Below are 27,620 nucleotides of genomic sequence, written 5' to 3'. Positions count from 1 at the left end.
AGCCTGTTCTCCGCAACAAGAGAAGCCACTGCAATGAGAAGCCCGTGCACGGCAACGAAGAGTAGCCCCTGCTCACCACAACTACAGAAAGCCTGCGCAAAGCAATGAAGACCCAACGCAGCCAAAAATAAAAAATAAATAAATAAATAGGACTGGAAATACAGTGTTAAATAAAAAAAGAATTCAATTCGAACTGTCTCACACCTGATCAGAAGCAGGACCACAGCTTATATACTACTTTTTAAAAAGTCTTTCTCACTTGAGACAATCGCTCTCTCCACTTTTCTGGTGTGGTAAAACACACATACCATAGAATTCACCATTTTAACCATTTTAACAAGTACACAGCTCACAGGCATTAATGCATTCACATTCACATCCCTGCCGCCCATCTTCAGAACCTTGTCATCCTCCCAACTGGAAACTCGGTCCCCATTAAACACTAGCTCCCTCCCCAGCCCCTGCGAGCCTTCTACTTTCTGTCACTATGAATTTGACAACTTCTGCACTTTTATATAAACCTAAAGGTAGGTAAACTCTGAAAAAGTTAGTCTGGCCACACTCTTAAAGGTCACATACCCAACAGATGGCAACTGCTGACTTGGAATTGCTTTTGGACAAACATACCAGGTTTGACAGCCTCACTGTCTGTTTCCAGGGCCCCTCCTGGCAGAGGCTCAGTGCAGAGAAAGCCCAGGAAGATGCCCAAATCGCTCATGTACGTGGAAGCCAAGCCCAGCTCCTGGCACATACACTTTGATTAGTATTTCTCCTTGATGTAAGAATTTTCACCCAGCCAATAACATTTTAAAAGGAAAAAGTACAGTACAAAGTTATATCCATAAAGAGGTTACATCTGGAAAACCCGATGTGCGTCTGCGGACTAAGAGCTGGAAATCAGCACAAAACACCAGACAGGGAAGGTCCCGAGGGTGAGGCTCCGCCATCTCTCTTGTTTGGTTGTTTATACCGCAGCAAAAATCTCAAAGAAACTACTGTAGAAAATCACCCCAGAAGCTAACTGCGGCCCCTTAGCTGTGCCACATGATACAGGTCTTAAATCCAGGTTCTAAACCGAAGATGCATTTTCTTAACGTCCCCACTTGCCACTGATTCTTCCTGCATCAGCTAAATTTAGGAAACACCACCACAAATAACAACTTCCAAGAACTCTGTGGTGCTTGGTGGGGAGGGGAGGGGTGGGAAGGTCAGAGTGGAGAGACAAGATTTAGCCCTCAGTTTGATTTTGTGAGAAAAAATGCAAATGAGAACCCTCCAGCACCTGCTGGCTTCTTTCAGGTTAGTCAAAAAACGACATACATTTGACTCGTCAGGTCAACAGGTGGAGAACCCAAAGGCTTATTTTTGCTCTAACTCCTTTTGCTAACACGGGCACAGTCCGCTGGAGTCCCTCAGGCTGCGAGGGCGGGCGATGGGGAGGTCACGCCAGCCTAACCACCTAACCCTCTTCCGCGACCTGGGTTCTGTCTGAGGACCTGCTGGTGCGCCCGATGTGACTCGTGAAAACAGGGCAGTTTCGGCAAAATCTCTCCAAATCGAGCAATTCTACGGTGTAACCTAACGGGTGTTAATGCTACACGACCACGTTGAAAGTCACCGTGAATGAAACACTCCTCAGGAGTGATCAGCAGTGGACCAAGTTTGCCTGTAAAAGACACAAAGGTGGATTTTTATCTGATCGTGTGTCTCGGCTGGTGAAACACCCCGTCTGCAAAGTAAAACGACCCCGTCCCAAGCTCTGTGGCTCTGTTACGACCCCCCTTCCTCCAGCTCACCAAGCCCAGGCACCTGCTGCCTGAGACCCCCAGGCATCCTGCACTTTCCTGCTTCCCCCTCCCCAGGCTCCTGTGGGTCCTTCTCTCCCTCAGGAGTCCTGGGGGGCACTTCCTCAGAAAGCACCCCCGTCCCAGGCTGACTCCAGCGATTTCTCTAACTGCCACCCAGCACCCAATGGGCCGCACAGGGTGCCGGGGCCCCAGCACAAAGGACAGTAACTGATTTGAGGGTCAGTCTCTCCTTTAGACCCCAAGGGTGCCGGGGCCCCAGCACAGAGGACGGTAATTGACTTGAGGGTATCTCCCTTAGACCCCAGTTTCCTTCAATGCCTGGGTCCCATCTCACTCATCTTTCTTGCAGCACCCTAGGCACCTCTCTCTCCAGAGATCATCAATACATGGTCACTAAGTGAAGGAAGGGAGATCCACCTTTAGAATATTAAATTCCAATGTGCCCTGAGAGTCCCGTGTCCAGGGGGGCCAGAGGTCCCTAGAGTTGGCAGGAAGCACCGCCCAGGGCAGGCAGGCAGGCCAAGCCGTGTTAAAGGGCGATGTCTCCATTTGCAGGGTCCTATGAGCTCTAAATCTCAGCAGGATGCTGGGCCCATCTCACTAACAATGAAAAACTATTACTAAGGGGGAGGCTGGCCAGATGCTCAGAAATTTCCAGGAGTGCATTAAACTGGGGACTCAGTGGCCCCAAGTTTCATTCCCAACACAGGCCCCTGGAAACCGCTGGCTCAGTCCCTGAGGTGCACCCCAGCTACACTCCCTGCCACCTGGCCACCAAGTCCAGAGGTGACAAACAGGCCCGTGTGTGTCCGGACACAGCCCGCCTCTTCATCTGCGTGTGGCCTGCAGCTTCTCTCAGGACACGGGTGGGAGGGGGCGGCAGAGTGCTGCCTGGAAACCTCAGGGTCCTAGAGCCAAACATATTCATCATCTGGCCCTTGACAGAAGGTGTGCTGAGCCCTGGTCGGACAGTGACGCCTCCGAGGTCACCGTGACAACCTGGAGCTCATTAGGTAAATCACACGTCGCATTCCTCTTCCACACACGGGATATGAGGATCAGGCCTCGGGGGCTCAGGCCTTGGGATTGCCTGATTCTAAACCATCACTTGTGCCTGGCTCTCTTCCTCACTCTGGAGAGAGGCACAGAGGAATTTCTCTCCAACACAGGACTTTTCTAAAAAAGGAGATTTGATTCCACCTGTGAAGCACTGAGCGGCTGGAGGTGCTAACAAAGAAACAAGGCGTGTGTTGTCACCAGCACAGACCAGGCTGCAGAGGTGTCGCCCGGGGGTTTGGAGGGCCGGGCTCATGCGTGGGAGCACTGCCGGCTGGCCTCGCCTCTGTGCAGGAGGGTGCCCAGCCCCTCCTCCGCAAGGAGCTCAGCGTTTGGAATGTTGTCTGTGGTCCCTCTTGCGGGTTGCCAAGCAAATGAGTCCAGACTCCCTCCCTCCCAATGGGACGAGACCTCCCTACAGGCGAGTGGCCAACGCCGCAGATTCCACTGGGGCACAATCCTCGGCACTTGAGGAGCTTTTTCTAAGCAGCATTCAAGGTCCCTCGGGCCTAACGTCACATCCTCCAGGTGGGGTCAGACCCCAGAAATGGTGTTTCGAGAATGAAGCAAACACTGACCCAGAGCAGGGCACTGCCCTGCGAGATAGCCAGTCCTGCGTGGGTGGGGTCAGGGTACGGACACGCACAGGTAGGATGCGGTAAAGGCCAGCGCGTGAGTCCATGACTCCTGCTTCTCCTGGGCGTGAGGAAGGGCGTGCTCTCCAAGGCAGGTACGTGTGGACGGTCAGGTTGCACTGGATCTCCCCGGCGCGCGGGTCGCCGACATACCAGTGTGGGGGTCCAACCTCCAGCACTACAGGGGAGGGGCGCCTTCCCTGCTCTGCTCTAAGACTGACTCCGCTCTGCTCAGTGCCCCAGGCCTTCCTTGAAGGGCAACGCTTCACCAAGCCCGCCCTCCCTCCCAGACGCTGCCGCTGAAAGCAAGCCGACGGGCCATTTTTATTTTGACAGCTGCATCCTCTCGCAGTGGGCACAGAGGGGAGAACTGTGTGGGGAGGCCAGAGGTCCTTCATGGGGGTGGGCAGGACGTCAAGACAACTGGTTGAAACCACTGGTCTTGACGCCACTGCAAGTGCAGGGGTGGCAGCAGGAGAGGGTTCCAGCGGAAAAGTGGGGAAGTGTCAGGTTACAGGAACACGGGAGGGGGCGTGGGAGAAAGGCAAACACTTGGGAAGATCGTTCTTCGCCGTGAGTCGGGGTGTTCTACAAGGTCGTTTGAATTCAGTCCCTTTGGGTTGATCTGGGGATCTGGGAGTGTCTTCCACTTGGATTCCGTGGGGCTGGTCTGGTTACACAGGTAAGTTCAGGTCGGACCAGCTCCACCATCGCTAGGCCCTGAGGACTCTGAAGGCCAGTACAGTCGGCAACGACCTCTGAACTACTCTGGTTAGGAAGAGTTTCCAGGCCTGGAACGCTCAAGCCGAAGCCCAGGCTCCACTCTGTTGTCTGAGACGCCTCAGGTGATCGCACAAGTCACGGCGGCGTCCCTCTGCAGCCACTGGGACAACGCGGGGTGGCCTCTCCTTTCTCTGGCTCTGGCAGTAGTTCTGTGGATGACGCTCCTTTAGTTGGGACAAAGTCTGGGAAGCCACCAAGCCTGTCCACAGTTGGCCCTCAAGAGGAGGGGCATCCCACCCCGAATGCAGACGCACCCGTGTCCTCTCCGTCAGCCAGCCTCCGCCCTCACCGCGGATTCAGTGGTTTTCCCTTAGCAGAGAGAGCAGAGCGGCTGCAGACGCCCTGCTCAGTCACCGATGTTGGAACCACACCTGTGCTCCTCTCGTGGTGATAGCTGAGAGGAGAGAAACAATTTCTCACTCCAGACCCGGGGCCTCTGCCAGTCTCTGCCCCGGCACACACACAAACTCCCGCAACATCCCAGGAGTCAGAGCACAGAGAGGGGAAGGCAGGGCCTCGGCTGCAGCAAGGCGACGGCACCAGCTGGTACTGTTGCTTCACCCCCAGCTCCTGGAGTCAGGTTGGGCCACTTCCCTTGCAGGTGTGGCAGGCACAGGGCCCACTGGCAGTGCCTACCTGGCAATGAATTACAGGAGCACCTGAAAATGGCAAATCTGCTTAGGGTTTTATAAGGTGCCCACAAGAATTCTATTTTGTCTGATAAGACTATTACTATGCCACCTTTCTTTTGGTTCATGTTTGCTGGAGACCCGTTTCCCATCCTTTGATTTCTAACCTTGCTGTGTCTCTTTGTGCAGGTGACTCCTCTGCTTCCTGGCGTCCCAGTTCAGGCCTCACGGTTTCTGACCAGGATTACCGTGAGAGCTTCCCAGCAGTTTCCTTGGTATCTGTCTCCCTCCCTCCATCCCAACCCCTGGTCAGAATCTTGGAAAGGGAATGTGAAGGAGTCACCTGACTTTGTTCCTAAGTCTTTGCTGAGCCTCTGCTTCTCACAAGACGAAGCTCAGACTCCTCGGCTTGACGAATAAACCTTTCCTAATCTTCCCGGCGCCTCTGCCCCTCCAGCCTGGCTCCTGGCGCTCCTGCCCCGCTGAGCCCTGTGCTCTGCACACCCGGCGCCCTGCACACACGCCCTCACCCAGCATCCATCCCCCGCTCCCCAGCAGACCCCCCTATCCTGGAGGGTCAGTCCACACTGCCCGCTCTGTGGCGAGGCCTGGCTGACCCAGCGGGGACGGTGCCCCGGGCCCCTCAGCTCTGACGTGCACTCGCAGCTCCGCACCGTTTAAGGATTTCTTGCCTGTCTCTTCTTAGTGTGGGGCCACAGCGTACTCCTCTTTGCATTTTATCCCCAATCCCTGCTACAAGGTAGGTGCTCAATTAACATTTGCTGAATCTGAAGGAGTAACTCCCAATTTAGCCAAAAGGAGAACTGAACGTGGCACCCCCCTCACCCCCCACGCTGACCACCCTCTCCACTCTGCAACCAGACGACATCCACACGTGTCCTTATTTCCCCCTTCCTGACCAGCCCGGAAGGGCTGGTCCTACGTGAGACACACCTCCCCACTGAAGCGGACATACCAGTCCTGCAAGGCTGCCTCAACACTCCTCTTCACAAAGTCTTCCCCAACCCCCAGTCCGTGGGCATGAGGACGTTGTATAAACAGACCAACTACCATCCAGCACTTACGGGCAATCCTGCCGCAGTGTGTCAGTGCATACTGCCATTCCAGCTGGAGCAGAGGGGAGAGGCCACGTGTCACATGCTTCTCCTGAGACCTCGGTTTGGAAATCCTGGCAGATCCTGCCACTAGCATACTCCCTGTTGAGGACTCTGGGAGGGGTCTGAGCTAGGAGAGTCCCCTCCAGAAGCAGCGCTTGGCGCCCATGCACAGGACGTGATCGCACAGGGGCGTCTGCAGAAGAGAGAGGAGATGGAAGCTCAGCAGGAGATGCTCAAGAAACTGGAACCTGACTGAGAGGAAAAGTCTAGGAAGAAGAGTGTTTTGCAAAAGTCTTCAGTTACGTGGTGGAGGCTGGTCAGTAAGTGTGAGAACTAGAGAGCGCGCCCACACCAGGAGCTCCAGGGAGCTGGGCAAAGGGAAGTTAACACACCTCTTTCACTCACAGACAAGAAGCACTGCTTTCCTGCCTGGAACCAACGCAGGCCTCGGCAGTTTCAGCCCCTCTGGCTCATCTGCGCTGGAATTCTGGCTTCAGAATTCCATTTGTCACAGAAGGCCAGCAGCCAGGGGAGCCGCCTTCTTCGCGCTTGACGGCCCACACACGGGGAACTCAGACACGGCTGGATTCGAGAAAGAGCGATTACTAGACAGTTTTCGATACCTACCATAATCATTTCTATTTGAGTCATTTCTATTTAAGTCTGGGGTTGGCTTCAAAGAAATTTGCCTCAACACATGAAAGCTGCAAACTTTTGGCCCAGGAGGTGCCGCCGATACTCAGAGACTTCACCGGAGAGATGGAAACAACTGTCAGCCTGAGAACGATCCCAGGTCGAACAACGATTTGCTTTCAAAGGCCCTGGACCTCATCAGCAATTATGATAGTGTGGTGGTTTCTGTAATGCCAGTAGAGTAACAGAACTCATCCACACCGACCAATCTGACCAGGAAACCCTGCCCAGTGCTTCAAGCTGTATCACTAGGGGATCTGTGAATCCTAAAAAAGGATATAAACTCATTTAACTGAAACGTTCAAGTAGAAGTACAACATAACTGATATTGAAAATAAAATGTGCACAGTTGAGAGGTGTGTCATGGGCTTTCTTTTCCCTTTGAAGATTAAGATGACTAAACGAGATGCTTTGCATCCACTGACCCAGGAGGATGACAAGCATGCAGTGTGTCTGAGGCCACACGTTCACATGTGAATCCATGGGAAACATTGGTACCAAACACAGAACCCATTCCAGCCAAGCCTGGACACCCAAGTGCAATCTACCTGTCACCACTCCAGACACCAAGTGTGGCCACCTGCTTACCTTCCTTCCCTACCTCTCTTCCTTCAAAATGATACTATGAGGATACTCCCACTGTGGAAAATAAATAGAGAAAAAAGTGAAACTCACCCTCTCCACCCTCTTCTCCTATCCTACTGCTCTTTACCATTCCCAGGAGTCTGATACGGTCCTTGCAAGCTCCTATCTGTACACTTACACACTTATTTATGTACATACAGGGATACATTATTGATATGCAATTTTACACAAAGGGGATCATATTGTGTATATTATTCTACAACTTGCTTCTTTTGCTTAGCAATCAACCTTTTCCAGTGCACACATGTAAGCCTTCCTCTTCTGTTTGAACTGCTGCAGTGTCTCTTTCACACAGGTGTATCACCGCTGACAGGTACCCTTCTGCCGGCTATGTGGGTTGGCTCCAATTTTTTGCATTACAAACAGACCTGCAGTGAACCTCCCTGCCTACACCTGTGTGTACAGGACAAGGCATGTGGCTTTCAGCAATTCTCTTCCTCGTGCCAGGGGAAATGTGGCCAATAGCCCCTGTGACTTGAAGGTCATGGACAGGAGGGGCCTCAGAGTCCTAAGAGCTGAGCTGAAATGGTCACCAGGTAGGCAGAAAGGCAGAGCTGGGTCTGCCTACGAAGCCTCCAGAGGAGGACAAGGTAACCAAGGTCTCCCTGATGAGTCAGAACACGGCCCCGGTGCCTGGAAAGTCCTCCCAGCCTTTCATGATCCGGCCACAAGCTCCCGAGATCCGAGAGGATGTCTCAGCCAACCTTCCCAACCTCGAGCTGCCCTGGCTGCGGCCAGTCTTCTTTTAATTGGTCGTCCACTGTCCGTGTCTTAGACTGTGCTTTCCTTGTAGGACCAGGCTTCCAACGCAGACCAAAGGCAGATGAAGCACCGCTGAGAGGTCAGCCAGAGAGTCACAGAAGAGTCACGTGGTTGCAGGAACTTAGCAAGAGGGAATTCTGAACTGGAGGCCACTCCAGCTGTGTATGGCAGAACATCTGCGCCTGCCCAGGCTTCCTGACAGTGGGGGGAGGGCAGTGAGGCGACGCTGCATTAACAGACCTCTGGCCTCACAGATCACCGGTGGTCAATATACCATTCTTGACACTGCTCTTCTTTCACACCCTGAAGTCAGCCACAAACGACCGAAGACATGGCTTCTCACTTGGGAGTGGAGCTTAAATGCACTCGGCTCTGAGTGTGTCAGCATCTGCAGAACCAGATCCAGGCCGAGTGCTGGGGAGACCAGGAAGTCCAACGCGGCAGAAATCCACTGCCCGCAGTGGCCTGAGGCCAGCTGAGGAGCTAGGCCATCAGACGGAGGTCAGACGGCCATTTGACGGCCTGCAGGGTCTGTCACAGAGCACTCACAATTCAGGGCCCGACAAAGAGTGCAAACTATAAGTATTATAGGAAAAAGAGAAGAATTCCTGAGGTTGGAGGTCACTGGGAGTGTCCTTCTCAGAAAAGGAGCTGGGCCAAGGTCTGAGGGAGGGTAGGACTTGGGTGGGCAAAAGAAGGGTGGAAGAAAGAAGTGGACACAGAAGCACAGTTTCTCAAACTTCAAATGCCATTTCACACCTTGGACTGGGCTTGTTTTACATTTAGGAAGCCAACAAAAATTTTGAGGGTGAGAAACGGGCTGGGTCACCAGACAGAAATGCAGCAGGGGAACGAGGTCCCTACAGGAGCCCCTCAGGCTCTCAGCACCACTGTCCAAGCAGACTGGGCATCTCTTGGAGATCCACACCTATATGTACAGACACATAAATAACAGTAAGTGGCAGAACCAGGAGAAGTGGTCAACTACACAGAAAACTAACAAAATTAAATCCTGAGTCTGGATAACTCAAGAAGATGTCTTTTGTGTTAAAGGAAATATAAAACAGAATCACCAGGAGTAAATGCTGGCCTATGAAAACATCCTGTTCTTGAAAACAGAAACAAACGCTTAAACGGTTCAAAATACGAAAGTCACAACTTAAAATGGGAAGAATACGCAAGCCGAACTCAAGCTCAGAAAATCCTTGTGGCATCATGCATGCAACGCCCTGATTTGAATATATGTATATAAATGATTTGTTTTCTATTTAATCCTAAAATGTAAATCACTTAAACATTAAATTGTTTCTGTTATTAGCCCAGAGAAGGAATGAGAATACTTTTTAAAGCATTTTTGTTAATAGTGAAAAATAGTTGTTTCCTGCAGGTGCTCTGGTTAAATACCCAACATGAAAGATGAAACAAACTCTGAAATTTTTACATCAGAAAGATAGACTTCTGGTTCTTTTTTCAGAGGAAGGGAGAAACCTTTCATTGCTCAATATTACTTCCTCAGCACCTACAAACAACACGGGGTTTCTGACTGAAAAAGCACTGTCTTTGTGACAGGAGTTTTCACCATCCCTCAAATCTGGAGCAACCAGTAGGCACTGAAAACACAGCCCACAAATAAAGAAACACTTTCAGCAAACGCAGGCCACTGCCCCACCCGGTCCTCAGTGTGGAATCGGAGGCAGGGACTTCCCCCCCTAGATGCCATGATTACAGACTTCGGCTTAATTCCTACTTGAAATTCATCTGCATGGCAATGATTTCTGCCCTGGCTCCGCCATCTGCTAGCAGGTGACGGGGGCAGGCCGCCAGGTCTGGTTATGCTACAAAGGAACCAGGACACTGCTATCCTCCAGGCTGGGTCCCCAGGATCCATGGGGGTGAGCAGGACCGATGTGATTCCGTGGACTCAGGGCCCCACCAGAAGGCATATCCTGGTACTCTACCAGCCAGACCGGTACCAACCAAATTTTCTAAATCCCCAGTTGTCTCCAAAGGCCCAGCCAAAAGCCCAGCACCGCAAATGCCTCCAGACTGACGTGGTAAAGGAGGACCCTTGTTCTCTGAGCGGTTCCTGCCCTGAGCCTGATGGTAATTATTAGTAACATGTATAAAAGAGTTACCGTGTGTATTTTGTTTTTTCACTGAGGGCTTCACCATGGCAGACACTGGCATCACTTTATCTCTAGCACCCGTCCCAGGGCCCTGCCTGCGGCAGGAGCTCAAGAGTAAACCATCCGCTCCCTGCCTTCAAATGGAAGAATTGTCTGGACAGGGGACTCGACGGTGTGAGGAAGGCATTCACAGAAAATAAAACAAAACAAAAATACTGCTAATTAAAAGTAAAGAAGAGCAAAACTCTGTGCTGGTGATGGTTTGGGGAAATAGGTATTTTGATATACTGCCAGTGGGGGTACTAATGGTACAACCTTTCCAAAGCTGATGTGCCAATATCTACTAGTACTGCTAGCAAAGTCAGAAGCATCAGTCATGCTAGAAGAGGACCAAGGCAGTGAAACATTCTGGGAAAATCTCTGGCCTGGGAGAGAAGATAGTAATTGGAGCCCTGGACCGCTTTCCCTCCACTGACCACCTTGCCACAGCGTTCAGAGGATAAGCAAACCTGATCTCATCCACCAGAGAAGCACCTACGGTGCCGTGCAGGGCAGCAAGGCTCACAGAACCCCCGCATGGATGTGACAGGACTGAAACCTTTCTATTTTGGATAGTAACTACCTCCCCACTTCCAGCCCAGCCCAGCCCAGCCCAGCCCAGGGCTGCCCAGAGAAGGTTAGGGCCTGTTCTATAAACATGCATGGCTTTGAAGATCTCAGAAAGGGCACGAGGTGCCAGCTCCCTTCTCTCCTATCTCTTATCCCTCCACCCTTTATCAGGGCCCTGAAACCACCTGCCCTCTCACCTCATTCCTGCCCTACTTCCATCCAAGGATCAGGGCCAGCAAAACATGGAGCTGCTGAAACATAAAATCTATCCATTAATTCCCTACCGACTGCAAACAAGTAACTTCCCTGACTCATCTCAGGCTGGGTGAAATTATGGCTTCTGGACCTGAGTTTGAAACTTAAGAGAGACAACTGCCTTCATGCATCAGGCAGAGGGCTACACAAAGGTCCGGAGCTTCTGGGGCCCTGGAGAGCGTCCTCGACCCCAACCACTCAAGGCAAGCACGCCCGATCAGATAACTTTTGACGCCTCAGTTTTCCCCACCTGTGCAATCAGAGAATTTATCGTTTTAATTTTTAAACTAAGAATATATTCATGAATTACTTGTGAAGTTAAAAATGAATAAAGTAAGAGGGGCAACGTTAAAGTATGTCAGGCTATAAAACGAAGGTCTAACCCTTAATAAAATGAAATCACAGGAAAGTACTCACTATCAAGAGAGGTAATAAAAGCACCCAAAGGCTGAAACAGGATGTTGCCAAATAAGAGCAGTCCCGTGGGGAAAAGGCAGTAGATCTGGTACCTGGAGGCTCGGACCTGTTTCCCTCCACTGACCACATCACCCCAGGGTTCAGAGGATAAGCAAACCTGATCTCGTCCATCAGAGAAGCACCTCCAGTGTCGGGCAGGGCAGCAAGGCTCACAGAACTCCCGCAAGGAGGACGTTCTGTGAGCCTGAAGATCTGGTATCTGACGGAAGGCACAGTGTGGACGGATTCTGGGGCCGTGTTCCTACCTGACAACGTGTTGTGCCGACCAGGGCACAAGGGTGCGAGGCAGCCTAGAGGGCGAGGGTGGGGAGGACATCTATGCAATTTATTAAAATAAAGGAAACCTCAAGCCTCATCTTGTGATTTAAGAGGAAGTAAACCATGACCAGTTTACGTTTAACTTATCATCTAGGCCATAGCTTGGCTATATGTTTAATATAAACTACTGTTGATATATGAAAAATGGAGTAGCTATTTTCTAGGGAAATGTTAGGCTCCAGAAAAATGATGTTTTGTTGCTGTTGTTTCCAATAAAATCACGCTGCAGCACAAGTTATAGCACCTTAACAAAACCCATGAGCTAAAACAACAAAGGGAAGTGCAAGCTCAAAAATCTGGAGAAAGGAACAGAGGTTTGTTCACATCCCACCGTCCTCTGTATGGTGATGTCAGTAGAATCACTTATTACTCTATATCCTCATTTATTTGAAACTGACTGAAATCTGGCAGCTGTAATGGACAAGTAAAATAGATAAATTTGAAATAAAAATATATTACCTACTCTCGCATAATATGAATTTAAGTGTAAACTGATTGAACTAGGATTATTTCTTTCAGAACAAGCCACACCTCCCTCTCCAATACCCAACCCTAAAATAGAAAAACACATCACAACCACACTCGCATTATTTTCTACAAAGAGGTAGTTTGGGCTCTGTCAAGGCTAATAAACAGAAATATATTTTGCTCCCAGCCAACAGCTCAAACCGTCCATTAGGGTAAAATTGAAGATGCTTTTGGAATTAGTGTGAAGGCAGACACACCCTGTTTACTCTAAAACCTAAAACACAACAACAGCTTCTGCACTGACAGTCTGCGCAGAGAAGCCCCGGAAAATCTCCAGGGTCAATTTACCCTCCATTGCCTTTATTTCCTAGCAAATAATTGAGCGAAAAAATCAGGAAATGAGCAGCCCGAATTCTTCTGGATTCTAAAACGGGAGATAATTTTGAAAGGAACTAAAACAGGTTTTAAATGTCCTTAAGGTCCAAAGGGAAACGCAGCATCAGCTTGTCCTCTGGCATTCAGCCAAGAGAGCCAAGTAGCTAGCAGCGTAACAGAAGGACGATCAGGAAGAGAAGGCGTCCTCCCGCCACGCCACGGACCAGGCACAGACGTGGCCTGAGTGCAAGATTAACACGGCCGGTGACACAGGGGCACAGCAGTGCTGCAGAGAACATGGCTGCTTCGTCAGTGCCCCCTGGACCCAGGAGCACAGTGCAGACACGCGTGCACCTCAGTTCTCTCACCTCCAGTGCTGGCCTGGCGCTGTCGTGCACAGACAGAATGTGTGTCACCTGGTTCTTGCTCAACTGCTCTGCATCTCTGGCATCTGTCACAGAAGAAAGAGGAGGACATTTTAATGTTTTCTGCAAGTGAAGTACTCCTTAAGTTTAGCCGGCAAAAGAACACAAAATGACTTGCATGTTTCTCTCTTAAAAATTCATAACTGACTAGACCAGAATAATCTAGACTTAGGCAATCTAGGATTATTGCTTTTAGGTATTCTGCAGATAACTAAGTTTATTTCTGATTGGCACATCTTCTGTTAAAAAGTAGTCATATAAAACTTGAAATATATTTAGATTAATAAACTTTATAATCATGAGTGTTACTGTTTAGAGGGAGTCACTTTGTAGTTGACACTTGTTAAGTTGTAGACCCTTAGGTTAGTATTTTACGTGAAACATGTAATAGGAAAGATGTTTCAAATATTTTTTAACTACCTCTTAATGATTAGTAATCTAAGTTAAAATTAAATACAAAAAAGCAACTTACTATATAAGATATAGGAATCTGCCAGACTTATCAACCCTAATGTCAAACACCAGGGAATGGCTCCAGATGCAGATAAGACTGTGGTTTATAACATCTACATTCACTTTATGGCAAAACTAAAAATGGAACATTTTCTGGAAATTCCAAACAAAATAGTCCATAAGTTATAAGTTGGCTATTAAATTATCTGCATATGACACTAAGGAGACACCAAAATTACATTCCCTTCCAGTGATCATACCTGTAGAAGAAAGTTGGAACCTCTGCTAATCTACAAAACAGGGCCCAGCAAGAGCCAAGCGGGCCCGCTTCCCCTCTGCCCCTGTTCTGGCCTGGGGCAAGCCTCTGAAAATGGTAGAGGGTAAAATGGACTGAAGATCAAATGTTTAATCATGATGTTTCCGGAGAATATTAATGACATGGGAAAATGCTCAGGATACGGTATTAGCGGGGGAGAGGGGGCGCAGGTACCAAACTACAAATACAATATAAACTCAATTTGTTAAAACACATAAAGACAAACACACACAGTGGGGGAAAACTGCTCTAAGAAATTAGCCCAAACGGTGATAATCTTGAAGAGGTGGAATTACAAGTGTTTTAATTTTTTTTTCTTTACAGTTTTTTTGTGTGTATTCAACACAGGTGGTTGTAGAAGTTTAACATGCCTATGAATTACCTGGGTTGTTTTTAGAAAGGCAGACTCCTGGGCTCCAACTTAGTTCAAGGTCTATGGCAGGGCTGGGAATCTGCATTTCTAATAAGCCTTGGTGATTAAGCAGAAACTAAGAAACACCATTCTAAACATTTTGCAATCAGCATGTAACATTTTTAGAGTCAAGAGAATGATCTTTAAAAGTAATTTTGAAACGTCGGTTTTACTTTAAAACTCTCTTAACTGCCGCAGCAACCCCAAGCGCCTCCACGTCCATCACAGAGGACGCGGCCCGGCAGACCCTCCGCCAGCTACGCCAAGCCGGGGCTTCAGTGAGTTTTGAATTCGGCGGGAACTCAAATTATTTAGGGTCCCACAGGCAGGCAGACCCCACGTGTTCACCGACGTGTGGTTTTCCAGTCCCCACCAGTACGTGCATTTTAGACAAGCGGTGAAACAAGGTCAAGCTGGAGCTGCTGGCGCCCAGACAAGGCGGGGCAGCGAGGCGTTCGGAGCAGCTGGGCGGGGTCTCCCCGCAAGGCACTCCAGGCCAGGCTCTTCCCGATTCTGACTCCACCCAGGACTTGAATTTTAAAGACTGCTTAAATATACGTGTTTTCCTTTTTTAAAAAACAGTGTTACGGAGATAATTCACATACCATAAAATTCACCCTTTTAAAGCGTACAATGCAATGGGTTTTAGTATATTCAGAATTGTTCAACCATCACCACAATCTAACTTTAGAGTATTTTCATCACCCCATAAATATGCTTTTGTAACACAGGTTAAGATAAACAACAACAAAAAAGGTGGTGTGGGGATAAAATTGTTTTCGAATACAACCACCCTTGATACCACAGATGAGAAAACTGACTGTTGGGCCCCAGAGAAAACAGAAGTGACTCCTGGGGACGCTCGTGCCCCTTCTGCTCTGCGCTCCTTTCTACTCTCTTGCAGCGCCATCCGTCCGCATGCATACGCCACCTTCGGATTACTCTTTCCCATAAGCACAGGCTCTGTCCACCCATTTACGTGCATGAGTGCTCAGCCAACACTATTGGAATGATGACATTTATTCTTCAGGACTACATGTTATTGGTGGATGGCTGTCTAGAGCCATGGGCACCGTGGTAACGGTGTGAATGCAGCTGGAAGGTCGGCCGTGGGGTCATCAGCTAGCCCACATGCACGTGCACAAGCTCTCCCCGAGCACGAAATCTTTGGAGAACTTAGTCCTTTGCTGCTCAAACCGAGGTCTGGCAAGCAGCAGCCTGGCACCATCTGTGAGCGTGATGGAAACTGTTGGCAGGAGTATTGAATTTGGTTGGTATTTATTACAATTTCTGATTTGTAAAAATATTCACCCAGCAATTCTACTTCCAAGAATTTATCTTAAATTCTGTTGTTTTCAAAAACAAAGACATTCCCCTCTCCCCATGAAAGCGTTAATAATAATTCACTAAATAACCATAAAGATGTTCATGCATTCTAGCACCACTCCCCTACCTGCCACAAAGCACTGCTGCTTTTTCAGAACTACAGAGCTTACTAATTTAGGAACTCCAGGACTATTTTTAACATGTTCTAGCAGCAATTAGCAGCTGTCAGCTCACTGTGCTGAATTCTCTTTGAGGCCGGTTAGCTGCCCTCGGAGCCCAGGGGGAAAAAGAAATGAACATCATGCAGAGAAGTCATTGAGACTGTTTTAACAATCGATGTGAACCTGAGCTTACAGATTTAAGCAACCAGAAAACAGACAGGAGTGTGTTCTTGTTTGTCTGGGGAGCGAGGCGTGGTGAGGAGGGCCCTCGCCACCAAAACAGGAGGCTTGTTTCTGCACACGTCCTGGGCCAAGTCCATGGATGACGCACAGTCCATCTCCAGCGTGAGGGAGACCGGGCTCCCCATCACACACACTCAAACGCCTCACAAGGTGGGGACCAGCCCCTCCCCTCCGCACGCACTTTGCTCCGTGGGTTGCTACTCACCTTTGCATCTACAGAGCATTTTGAGACAAACGAGCTAAAAATAAAAGGTCAGTAGCAGACAGCATATCAACAAACATTCAACAAGCTGCAGAGACGTGTGTGAGCAGAAAAGTCAACACAGGATAAGAATAATCTGCTAGAGATGAAACTGCCACTTGTTTTCCCCAGGTGATTTAAAAAATGGGTTTCTGAAAATTTATTAATAACTAGAAAATAAGAGTGATAAAGATGACAAACAAGTTACATGGCTGCTAAATGTGCCTTTTAGCCATCCTCTTTTGATAACAGAGCTCCAGCAAGCGTGCAGAGTTAAAAAAGTCAGAGGTCAAGGTGGAATCTGCAGGGCTCCACGCCACTCTGCCAGCCATTGGCCAAGGTGTCGGGGTACAAGGACCAGAGCACAGTGGTGGTCACGTCCAGAGCAGACTCTGGATGATCTGACGTCTACACCTGGACTCCATCATGCGTGAGAGCCTAAAGGTAAGCTTTAAAACAGTGAACTCACCACTAGCAGGGGCGTCCAAGTGTCCGTCCACAGGTGATGGACAAACACAGTGTGGTCCATCCACACACTGGAACGTTGTTCAGCCTAAACAGGAAGGAAATTCTGACGCAGGCTACAGAAGTGAATCAACCGTGTTATGCCCAGTGAAATAAGTCAGTCACAAAAGGACTAATACGGCATGACTCCACTCACACGAGCTCCCCAGAGCCATCAGATTCATAGACAGAAAGGAGGGGTGTGGTTTCCAGGGGCTGGGGTGGGGGATGGGGAGTTAGTGTCCAATGGAGACAGATTCAGTTGGGAAAATGGGAGTTCTGTGGACGGATGGTGGTGACGGCTGCACGACGGTGTGAATGGACTTAATGCCACTGACCTGCACGCTTCAAAAGAGGTTAAAATGGCCTATTTAACAGTTTACATATTTTACCACAATAATAAAAAAGGAGAACTCACCTTTGAAGCTGCCGATATACAGGCCAGGCAGGATCTAGGGGGAGACACAGACCAGACGCGAGTGTTACAGGCCCGCGGTTGACGGCATCTGGCACGAGGCGGGGCCCTCCAGGAGGTGGGAGCGCAGCCCAGGCCTGTGCCCACCACACCCACCTCCCAGCACCTTCCCAGGTGGACAGCATGGACGACAAGCATCCTTGTCTCCAGGGCTCGCCAGTGCTCGCCGGCTTTCTGAGTCCAGCCCCACACCAAGCGCTGCCAGCATCCCCTCCACCCGTCCTGCCTGCCCGCCCCCCGCTTCCCCCTCTCCCACTCCTCTCTCAGCTCCAGCAAACCCACCCTCTGCAGTCTGAGGCTTCGCACATGCTGTTCCGCAGCCAGGCAGCAGCTCTACTCCCGCTCTCCCTATCCTTCAGGCCCCAGCTCCGACCCATGCCCTGGGGAGGCCTGTCCTGAGCCCTGCTTCAGCACCCACCGTCTTCCCCTTGCAGTGATGCTGTCATGGACGTTACTAGGTGGAGGCCTGTCCCCTCTGCTGGGCTGCACACCCAGCTCCCAGCCCAGGGCTTGGCCCGTGATTACCATTCAATAAAGAGTTGCTAAATGAATGAAAGAACTGTCTAAACGGGCACGTTAATAAGAACACACATTTGCTGCAAAACGTCTACTTCTAAGGCAGTGGTTCTCAAGCCCGCCTATCCACCAGAACCAGCGGAATCTATTAAAACTTCAGGTTTCTGGGAAGCCCCCAGCCCCAGGCTCCACACAGAATGATTCAGTAGACCTGAGACGGAAACGGGTGACTGTAATTCTCACCTTAAAGCACCCCCACTTTGCAAAACACGAAGCCAATTCCTGTCCTGCCAATACTCTGTATGGAACCTCTGAAATCCAAATATGGACACTGCTTTGGAAGCTACACCACGTATATGATTTCCAAGTGCATACAGCACACTGGCCTTGGGGACACTTCAGTGCAACCCCTGGTGCCCTGGCGACACCCTCATCAGCACCACTGCCACACACACCTCTCAGCCCCATCTGCTTCACACTCTCTGTTGTTTTTTTCCACTTCCACTAAGAAAGCTGAAAGCAGCAGGTAGTAACGTCCTTCACGTGCTTGGATTCCTTCAAGCATCTTCCTGACAACCAGCTGCCTGCGAAAAAGTCACTGTGGGGATCTACTGGGACACAGCAGTACTGGGTCCAGGGTCAGCGTCTGTCATGGGGGACCAAAGAACTAATCGACCAAAATAGGACACTTGTGAGAGTGAAAAGAGGTACTATTAATAATCTAGGACAAAAGGCAAAATCCAGAAGTGACATCGTCGTCATGGAGACATGTGGTCACTCTGGCTGACTCAATACCCGGGGAGGCAAAACTGGCTTGGAGAGTGCCCCAGGGGACTGAGAGAGTCACGGCACTGAGGCGGGCAGGGTTAGCCCTGGAACCAGGAAATGGAAAACTGCCAAGGAACTAAAACACTTGACAGGTCTTTCTTGAAACATAATCAGTCTTTGGGATTCTCCTGGGAGGAAGGGTGGAGTAAACAGTTCACCATTCCTGTTTTAAAACAACGTAAGAACAATGCAAGTGCACCTGGGAGACGCCTCGAACTGATGCTCTCTGGCAGCTCTTGCCTGCACAGAGCTTTTTCACGTGTCATCTGCGCTTCTCTAGGGTCTCTCCTATCTTCATTAGATACTCAAGGGCAAAATCATCACCCAGCTCCTTTGACTGATGGGGACACAGACTTCCTCCCTGACCGAACTTCGAGTCTTCTCCACCTGGCTGGTCCTTGGCCAGATTTAGCCAAGAACCCTGCAGAGCCAGGTGTCAAGCGCCCACCCGCTCTTGGTATCAGTCAAGCCCCTCTTCCTCCACCCTTGGCTCTGATCAAGCTCCATCAGTGATTTCCACCCACTCCCTCACCTGCCCCGGTTGCAGTGGGAGTGGAGCTCCATCTCCCACTTGTAATGGTCTTGAATAGAATCATCCTTGCCATTTCCAATGTGTCAAAATTATTTTTCTTTCCTAACACTGACCACAGCAGTCTCCCAATTCATACAGCTGACAGTTACAATGGACCAGAACACAATCATGGAGCACGTTTGCTTCCCCAAAGTTGCAGAATGCATCAGAGTGGCTGAATGGTTTCCTGAGTTCCTGTCACACACGGGTACCCTCTGGGCACTCGGGATACAGTGTGACCGAGAGACATGGCCCTGCTGGTGTCCCAATTCCCTTGCTGAGTTGCTTGCCTAGGGAGGGAAGAGGCGCCTTGACCACTCTGGGGTCCCCGAGGACCTTCAGGAGGCGATGACACTCAGGGGCCCTGATGTCCAAAAGAAGCGGGCTGGGAGAGAGGCAGGACAGGCAGGGGGCGGTGGAGACAGCCAGCCCTGAGAAGGAAGGCCCGTCTCTCCTGGGAGCAAGCGTGAAGGAGGCGAGATGGAAGGGGCAGAGGAGGGGCAGCCGCTGCCAGTGTTCAGGCTCTAAGTTAAGTGCCACTGAGATGCTAGGTGTGTGTGGCTGTTAGAGAGAAGTATTTTTATCTACTGTATCTGGGAAAGATCATGATAAATATAAAGGAATGCTTTCCTTATCGTGCTCACCTCTGGCAGGGGACACTGGGGGCTGGGAGGTCTGGAAAGACCACTTCTAGATTTCCGTTGGCACTTTCACGTATCGTGCACATGCATTACTTCAATTTAGTTTTTCCAGAAAGTCAAGTGGGGTTATTTGGGGAAAAGATTATGGCCCATTTTTGCTTTTCTTCTTTGTACTTCTACTACCTTCTCTACTAAACATAAGTGAATATATTTCATATTATTTTCAAATAAAATAAAACAGGGGCATGAGGTTAGCTCATCTCTGGGCTCTACTGCTCTCGAACTGATTGTATGTTCCTTGAATCCATCCTTTGGAACTCACCTCCAGGGCGTCTTCCAGACCCTGCACCCCATTATCCTCCCACCCCCACTATTGATCCCGCCTGTCCCCTCACGGTGTCACCTTCTCCCCGTCACCCAGAATGAAAAACGTGGAGCCCCCTCCCAGCTACCCCTCCCCTTGGTAGCTCTCAATGAGTTACCAAGTCCCATCACAGCCCTTGTCCCTTGGTTGTGAGGCCAAGGGTCCCAGTGCAGAACCTCACAGGCTACAGCAGTAGCCACTGAACTTCTCTGTCTCATCAAATTAATTTCTGAAAGCCATATTCTCATTGGGTCATTTTCTAGGTCAAAATGTTTGTTGGCAAACCCTTTCCCAAGAAAATGAAGGCCAAAACTGAAAATGAGCTGAGAATTTCAACGTGGCTTCCTACCTCTAAAGGATTCCCCACTTCTCTTCAATCTGCAGTCAGGCCAGATAACCCCTATTTTCCCAATATCCCCTCCTGGTTCCACCTTGGAACATCACCTGCTCTGCTCCCAATACTCTCTCTAAACAGGGAAGAGATGCTCACTCTTTGGGGTCCCTCATCCCATGGGTATGTTTGAAAATTATAAACCCTGTAATTGACAGTTATTTTATTGGTTTCCTAGCCTCTGAAGCCCTTTCCTGTGTTTGGAGAATCCCCATCCCCACTCTGGAGTCTTAGTGGGAAGCAGAGCCCAGCTCTTCCTACATAAGATCCCCACTCCCATTTGCCTTCCTGCTACAGCAGGGACATGGGACATAAGTGCAACACGTCTCCACGGCTCCTCCAGACGAAGCCAGAGACAACTCAGAGCATCCTCTCTTGCAGTAGGGCAGGTGGAACACGCAGGACCCACTGGCAGCAGCAGTAGCATCTTGGGGCAGCCGCAGAAATGCTCTCACCAGACCAGTTCTAGGATCTGCTCCTGGCAGGTAGCCTAAATCTGGTTCTCCAGACTTCCCAGCCTTCTGACCTATTCTACCTAAAGGAGTCACATTTGGATTCTGTTGCTTACAACCAGGGACCCTGATGTTGGCCGTTCAACCCAGAAAAACGCACAAATGCAAATGAACTGCACAGACCTTCAAGCAAGTCACAGACTAGCAAAGCCCCACCCACCTACAAGGGCAGCCCCGCTGGCACTCCAGGAGCCAACAGGAGACGCCTCCCTCCTCTGGACACCACGCCTGCCTCAGTCAGCACTAGCTTCCACTCCTCCACAGATCCCCAGTTAGTCTGCGCCTCTGGGCCCTGGTGCAGTGCCTTTGCTCAGCTCCTGCCTGACCTACTGCAACAGCTCTTAGAGTCCTCCCTACCTCTGGACTGGTCCCTCCAAAGGATTCCTCAAGCCTCCTTCAACACACTAAAATCTCCTTAGGGCTCCAAGTAGCTATCAGAATTCGACACCTCAGCGAGAAAGACCTTCAAGGATGGAGGTTTCTCTGTCTTTAGCCTCCGCCCCATGCCTGGCCAAGGTGATGATGCAGAGATGCAGGCCAGGATCCCCAGTTCCAACATCTGGGTTTTATGGGAAACAGCCCAATTTTCAAATACTGTCAACTGTATTTTTTTAAAACCTTAAATACTGTGATAAATAAAACATCTGTAGGCTAAGCATGGCCCATAGACATCTAGTTTATGACCTCTAACTGCTGCCTGCATCGTATTTGTGAATATGTTTTCTCTAAACTTGAGTGGTTCTCCATTGACTGGTAGATACTTAAGTAAATGTTTCTTCAACAAACGAATGAACAAGTAGACAACGTGAGTCAGGTGGGAGGGGGCCAAGCAAGGAAGAGAAAGATGGAAAACCACGATGAGTGAGGCCTGAGAGATCAAGCTTTACCCCTTTCTGCTCTGGGAAGTTTTCTGTTCAGGGCCAGTGGCTCTGGGGCTGGTGTTAAAGGAGAGCGGCTGCCAGAAGAGACCCCGGGGCAGAGCGCTGGCAAGGACAGAGGTCTGAACTTAGCAAAATCAAGGAGGCAACTTACCAAAAATCATGTAAGATGCACACTTTACATGCACTTAAATAGTTTAATTATAAGGAGAGGACAGAGTTGCGCCAGTAAACTTTTAACTCCATTTTCCAGACTAGGAGAATAAGCTACAGATTCAGGGGCTGGAAATAGAAAGCAAATTGCTCAATCCCAGTTTCTGTAGTTCCTTCCATATAAAATTACAAAACAAGATCCAGGAAGGCTGGAGAACTGGCCATTGCCAGGCAGAGAAATTACATTTTTGTTTTCAAGGAGAAAAAAAAGCCCGTAAATATTTAAATTTCTATACCAGTCAGCCTCAGTTCAAACTTAAAACTCAAAAAATCTGACTGGTTGACTCCCCTGGTATTACTGTTGCTGGTAAAGCCCTAAGTGCAGAGAAAGAGAAAATGAAATGAAATATTTTCCCAGCAGGCTCATGGCTCCTCTTGGCCCATGGGGGAGGCCAGGGAAGGGCAGAGTGTGCATCTGGGACAAAGCGGCTGACCAGTGAATTCATGGAAAGTCTGAACCCAAGCCAGAAGCAAGAACACAGGGGGAGTGAAGTTATCACCACACAGTGAGAAGTAAGGATAGATCAAGGAAAACGTCTGTAAATGCAACGTGGGAATGTTCTACGGCTCTAAAAGAAAAGCAGAGAATTGGTCCCAACCATCCTTGGGCCTTGGAAACCACTGTTCTTTCCCTGTGCTGAGGATGTTCATGCCCCATCATCCACCTGGGTGGCTGCTTGTCACTCAGGTCTCACATGAGGTAACAGCTCCCAGGGAGATCTTCCCTGACCATCAAACTCCCTGGCACCCTCTGTCACATTACCCTGTTTTATTTTCTTTATCACGTTGATCAGTACCTAAATTTTTTTCATTTGTTTCCTTACTTTTTTGATTGACCTTAAAGCAGGGGTTGTGTCTGTCTTGTTCCCTGCTGTGTCCCAAAAGCCAGGCCCAGAGATGGGCACATGAAGCGATAATCACTGAATAAAAGGTGATGAAACACACCACAAAGGGAAACACTCTCTGACATTCTGCTGGTCAAAAATGATCCTTGTTTTCTACTAGAACACTGTCTGGGAGAGATAACGAAGGTTATCCCGCAGAAACCCGGCCTGCCCATGGCTGACAGCTCCTCTTGGTCAGCCTCCTTCACAGCCACACTGTCCTAACACTGACCACAGACACATGGACAAAATCAAATCCTTCGCCACAAAAAAGCACTTGGGCACAAAACAACATTGCTTCTAAGACAGGAAATATTTTAAGTTTATTTTTTAAACATTTTTCTTAGTACTTCAGGATGCCATGGAATCCGAGGGCACCCCCCAAACAGATGTAAGATCAAATGCCTGATCAGGTAGCAGTACACGGCCACAGGGCGGGGCATCTTAATTCTTCCTAGGTTAGAAAGGACTCTGTGGGCTTCAAAGCCAGGGGCGACGGGGAAGACTTTGGTGGATTCCCTGAAGGTCTAAATGTCACAGACTTTCTTAATGCCATTTGGCCATGAACTTAACAGTTTGCATTTATGAAAGGAAGAATCTGAGAATACTCTTGCGTGCACTTAGAACAGTGCCTTAAGCATCTATTTCTTTAAAATGAAATAAAACTGTAATGTTGAGAAGAAAAAACATACAAGGGGTGGTGTGCAGAAGACAGAAACCACCAGCATGGAACCCTGCATCCGCCAGGCCCACAGCCACGCCGCCTGCGGCGTGCTCCCTCCTGCAGGACTCCTCTGTAGGCTGCCTGCGACCGGTTTGGGTGGCAGGGTCTCATCTTTCACGCTATTTCCCACTACAGGATCTAGCATGGTGCCTTGACAATAGCAGGAATTCCATAACCTAATTTGATGAACTGGTGAATGGACAGACGAATGAGCTATGAAGGTAGCCACATCGGCTGCTCCGTTGTGGAAACAGCAGCATCTAACAGCACGAGGACGTCTGACCTTCCAGCCCCTTCCCAAACTAAAACCATGCTTCCCAACCTTTTCAGCCTTATTCCACCTTCTGATAACGATTCAGTTCCATATCACACAGGGCTCGGGAGATTGTGAATGGAGAACCCCAGGCCAGTGGCTCTCAACTGTAGTTTTACCCTCCAGAGGACATCTGGCAGTGCCCAGAGAAATTTCTGGTTGTCACCATGAGGGGAGAGTGCTACTGGCATCTAGCGGGTGGAGGCTGGTATGTTGTTCACCACAACGCCATGAAGCCCCCACTGGGGTCCACATCAAAGAACGATCCAGCCCCAAGTGTCAACAGTGCAGAGGTTGAGGAACGGGCTATGCCTAGGGGGACATATTCTCCTTGCTCTTTGCCCTTGGACTATACTCCTTTCTCAACTGTACTCCCTTGTCTTCCTAAGAAGAGAAGTCATCCTAAAACAGGGGTCAACCATATCTAAAGCAGATGTCTTCGCTGTCACCGTTGATGGGAAAAATCCAAGAACACTAATAGCAGTGCATATTTGTACTTCACAGTTTGCAAAAATGTCTTCTAATACATTCTCATTTGCTTCTCCCAAGAATCTGGGTAGTAATTGGGGGAAGTAACATTATACTCATTTTAGAGCCAAATAAGGAGACTAGTTAAGCAAACCACCATCCCTATGGATCAAGGGCAATAAAGACATTGATGCTCAGAAACAGAGTGGCTTGTTCAAGAACACACCCATGCAGGAGCAGAGTGGGAGACACCACAGATCAGGCTTTCTGACAGCTCTGCCCCCTCCTTCACAACAGTGGTCTTCTCAAAGAAAAGTGATGCAACAAGCTAAGTGTTTGCCTCCCGCTGCCATGAGCAAGTTGCCCATGGAATACTGGGCAGCATCTGTTTCCACCAGGTAGGATGCTTTCAGGGGAAACAGGGCAGTGAGGAACGAAAAGGCCGCCAGACTGGGCAGCTGTGTGCTGGATGAACTGAACCAACGCTGGGTCCTCACAACCTGCCCTAGAATGGTAATGCTTCAGCCCACTTTTAGATCATCAGTTCAGGTTGCTCAAGATAAAAACATGCACATTTCTCTAATAGAATGCTTGGCCAGAGAGATTAGATTGTTTTTAATGGGCTATTATAGTACTTAAGACTAATAAGATGAGAATGAGGACTTTTCTTTATAGGACCTCCCCCAAAAGATTTGGGGGTCAGACCTTTGAGAAAACTTCGACTCAACTAGGAATTTTCAAAGGCTCCACAGAAACACATTTGCTTGCAGCAGCCTGTTTAGTTTGACCTAATCCTACTAGAGACACTTGCTAGACTGGCCTTCAGCAGCAAGGCGGGGCAACCTGCTGACGCCAAGAGCTAGGCCACCTGGCTTTGAGTCCAGGCTCTGCCACCCACCCAGTGGGTGACTCTGGCCAGGTCATCTGTAAAGCAGGGATGAAAATGGCAGCACCTGCTTCGTGGAGTTGTGGTGGGGATTCAATGAGTTACTCCATGTGGTGAAGTCTCAAAACAGGCCTTGGCACACCGTAAGTTCATCAGTGACTATAATTTTGGTCACTTTAGAGGATCTATTTGGAAACTGCACAAAAAACAATGAAAAAATAGTTGTAGTTGCCTGACTTAACCCTCTCCTCCTTATATCAATATCAAACATGAAGGGCGAGAGGAGAAGGCTTTTCCTATTTTGCAACTAATTTGGGACTCCGGGGAGCTTTTCTCAGTGTCTTCGGAAGTCACTTGGAATGAACTGGTATTCTAGTTCAAAGAAAGACTTCCACTATCGTCAACATCAGTGGGAACTGGGTTCAAAACCCAGTTCGGCCACTTCCTAGCATTAGGACCTTAGACATGCTACTTTCTGAGTCTCCATTTCCTAATCAGCACAGAGAGTAAGATAAGACAGACTGACTCCTAGGGCTATAGTGAGGCTTAGATTTTATAAACTGCAGGCACATTGTATGAGGCTCAAAAAAAAAAAAAAAAGATTACAACTGCTGTATTCTCTGTTTCCTCACCATCTTTTATTTATTTTTTTTTGTGGTACGCGGGCCTCTCACTGCTGTGGCCTCTCCCGTTGTGGAGCACAGGCTCCGGACGCGCAGGCTCAGCGGCCATGGCTCACGGGCCCAGCTGCTCCGCGGCCTGTGGGATCCTCCAGGACCAGGGCACGAACCCATGTCCCCTGCATCGGCAGGCGGACTCTCAACCACTGCGCCACCAGGGAAGCCCTCCTCATCATCTTTAATTGGCCAGAACACAGATGTTTCTTCCCCTAACACTCTCCAAGTAGCACGCTGTGTACACCTAACTGAGATGGGCACGATATTCTGCCACACAGGAGACTGGGGGCGTATTGATGAGGAGATCCTCCACGAGGACAAAGAATAGAAATAAAAACTGCTGTATTCAAAAACTGCTGCATTGTTTAGTTCATAAGTTTCCTTTTGCCAAGGATGACCGACTTTTGTGAGACTGGAAATAAATCTTGTCCCAGGCATCTCAGGGCACACACACACGGCAAATAAAGTTTTCAGTTCCAAAGGCACTGCGTTTTTATCTATAAATGTTCTTAGAAAAGCATTTCTACGGCTAGCACCTTATACTAATTCCACTAGGTCTGCAAATCAACCATTCTTTTTTAAAATTTTTAACAGAAAAAATGAAGCCTAGTTCCAAGTCACACACTAACACATGAGCAAATTCTAATTAAGGCTTTTAATTTCTCGCTTCCAGCAATCTACTTCGCCACTAAATAACCCTGCAACCTAGAGCAATTCTTCAGATCTCAGCTTAAACATCTGTTCTCCAGCATGATCCTTGGCCTGGACTGAATGCTGCTTCTAGGTTGTGCTCATCACATCTAGTTACCCGACTCTCAGGAAATTGCCTGTCATCCTCTGGAGCCCTCACTCCTCCCCACCTTGTGTTTGTTTTCTCTCTCTTTCTCACACACACACACACACACACACACTCACACACTCACACAACCCGTGTTGTGTAATACAGTAGCCATTAGCCACAGTGGCTTTGAGTACTTAAAATGTGGCTAATCCCAAATGAGATGTGATTTAAGTATCAAATACACACCAGACTTTGAAGACTTAGCCCAAAAAACTATATACAAACCATTCTAAGAGTAACTTTATCATGGTTAAATGTTGAAACAACAATATTCTCAACATATTTCAGTTAAATATATTATTAAAATTAGTTTCTTTTTACTTTTTTAATGTGGCTACTAGAAAAATTTAAGTTACATATATAGCTCACATTATATTTCTATCGGTCAACTGCTGGTCTATACTGAAGGTTCTGTGAAAGACCTCTGTCTGTGTTTTTTACCATTGCACCTCTCCTAGCCCCCTCAACCAGTACAGCACCTGGCTAATGGTAAGTACACAATAACAATTCGTTGATTTAATGGTGTCTCTAAATCTGTCTGTATGGATGTTTCCCCGTCTCTACATTGGAGATAGTGGCTCTATGTACAATATAAGATGG

At 48.9% G+C, this 27,620-nt stretch overlaps 1 protein-coding gene across 4 annotated transcripts in view; it reads right to left on the bottom strand.

Moving 5' to 3' along the window:
• DUSP22 (dual specificity phosphatase 22) overlaps window positions 1-27,620 on the bottom strand; it is a 71,645-nt gene that overhangs the window by 42,032 nt on the left and 1,993 nt on the right. For all 4 annotated transcript variants that reach the window (XM_082664593.1, XM_082664596.1, XM_082664595.1 and 1 more), the window contains exons 2-3: window positions 17,257-17,290; window positions 13,126-13,208 (exon numbers count right to left, since the gene is read on the bottom strand). In XM_082664593.1, coding sequence (XP_082520719.1) covers window positions 13,126-13,208; window positions 17,257-17,290 — 117 coding nt within the window. The remainder of the gene's footprint in view (window positions 1-13,125; window positions 13,209-17,256; window positions 17,291-27,620) is intronic.

The sequence above is a fragment of the Grampus griseus genome (genome assembly GCF_964374135.1).
Source record: "Grampus griseus genome assembly, chromosome: 10".
Taxonomy (NCBI): domain Eukaryota; kingdom Metazoa; phylum Chordata; class Mammalia; order Artiodactyla; family Delphinidae; genus Grampus; species Grampus griseus.
Note: the sequence above shows the minus strand (reverse complement) of the source record. Positions and strands in the feature narration are given on the sequence as shown.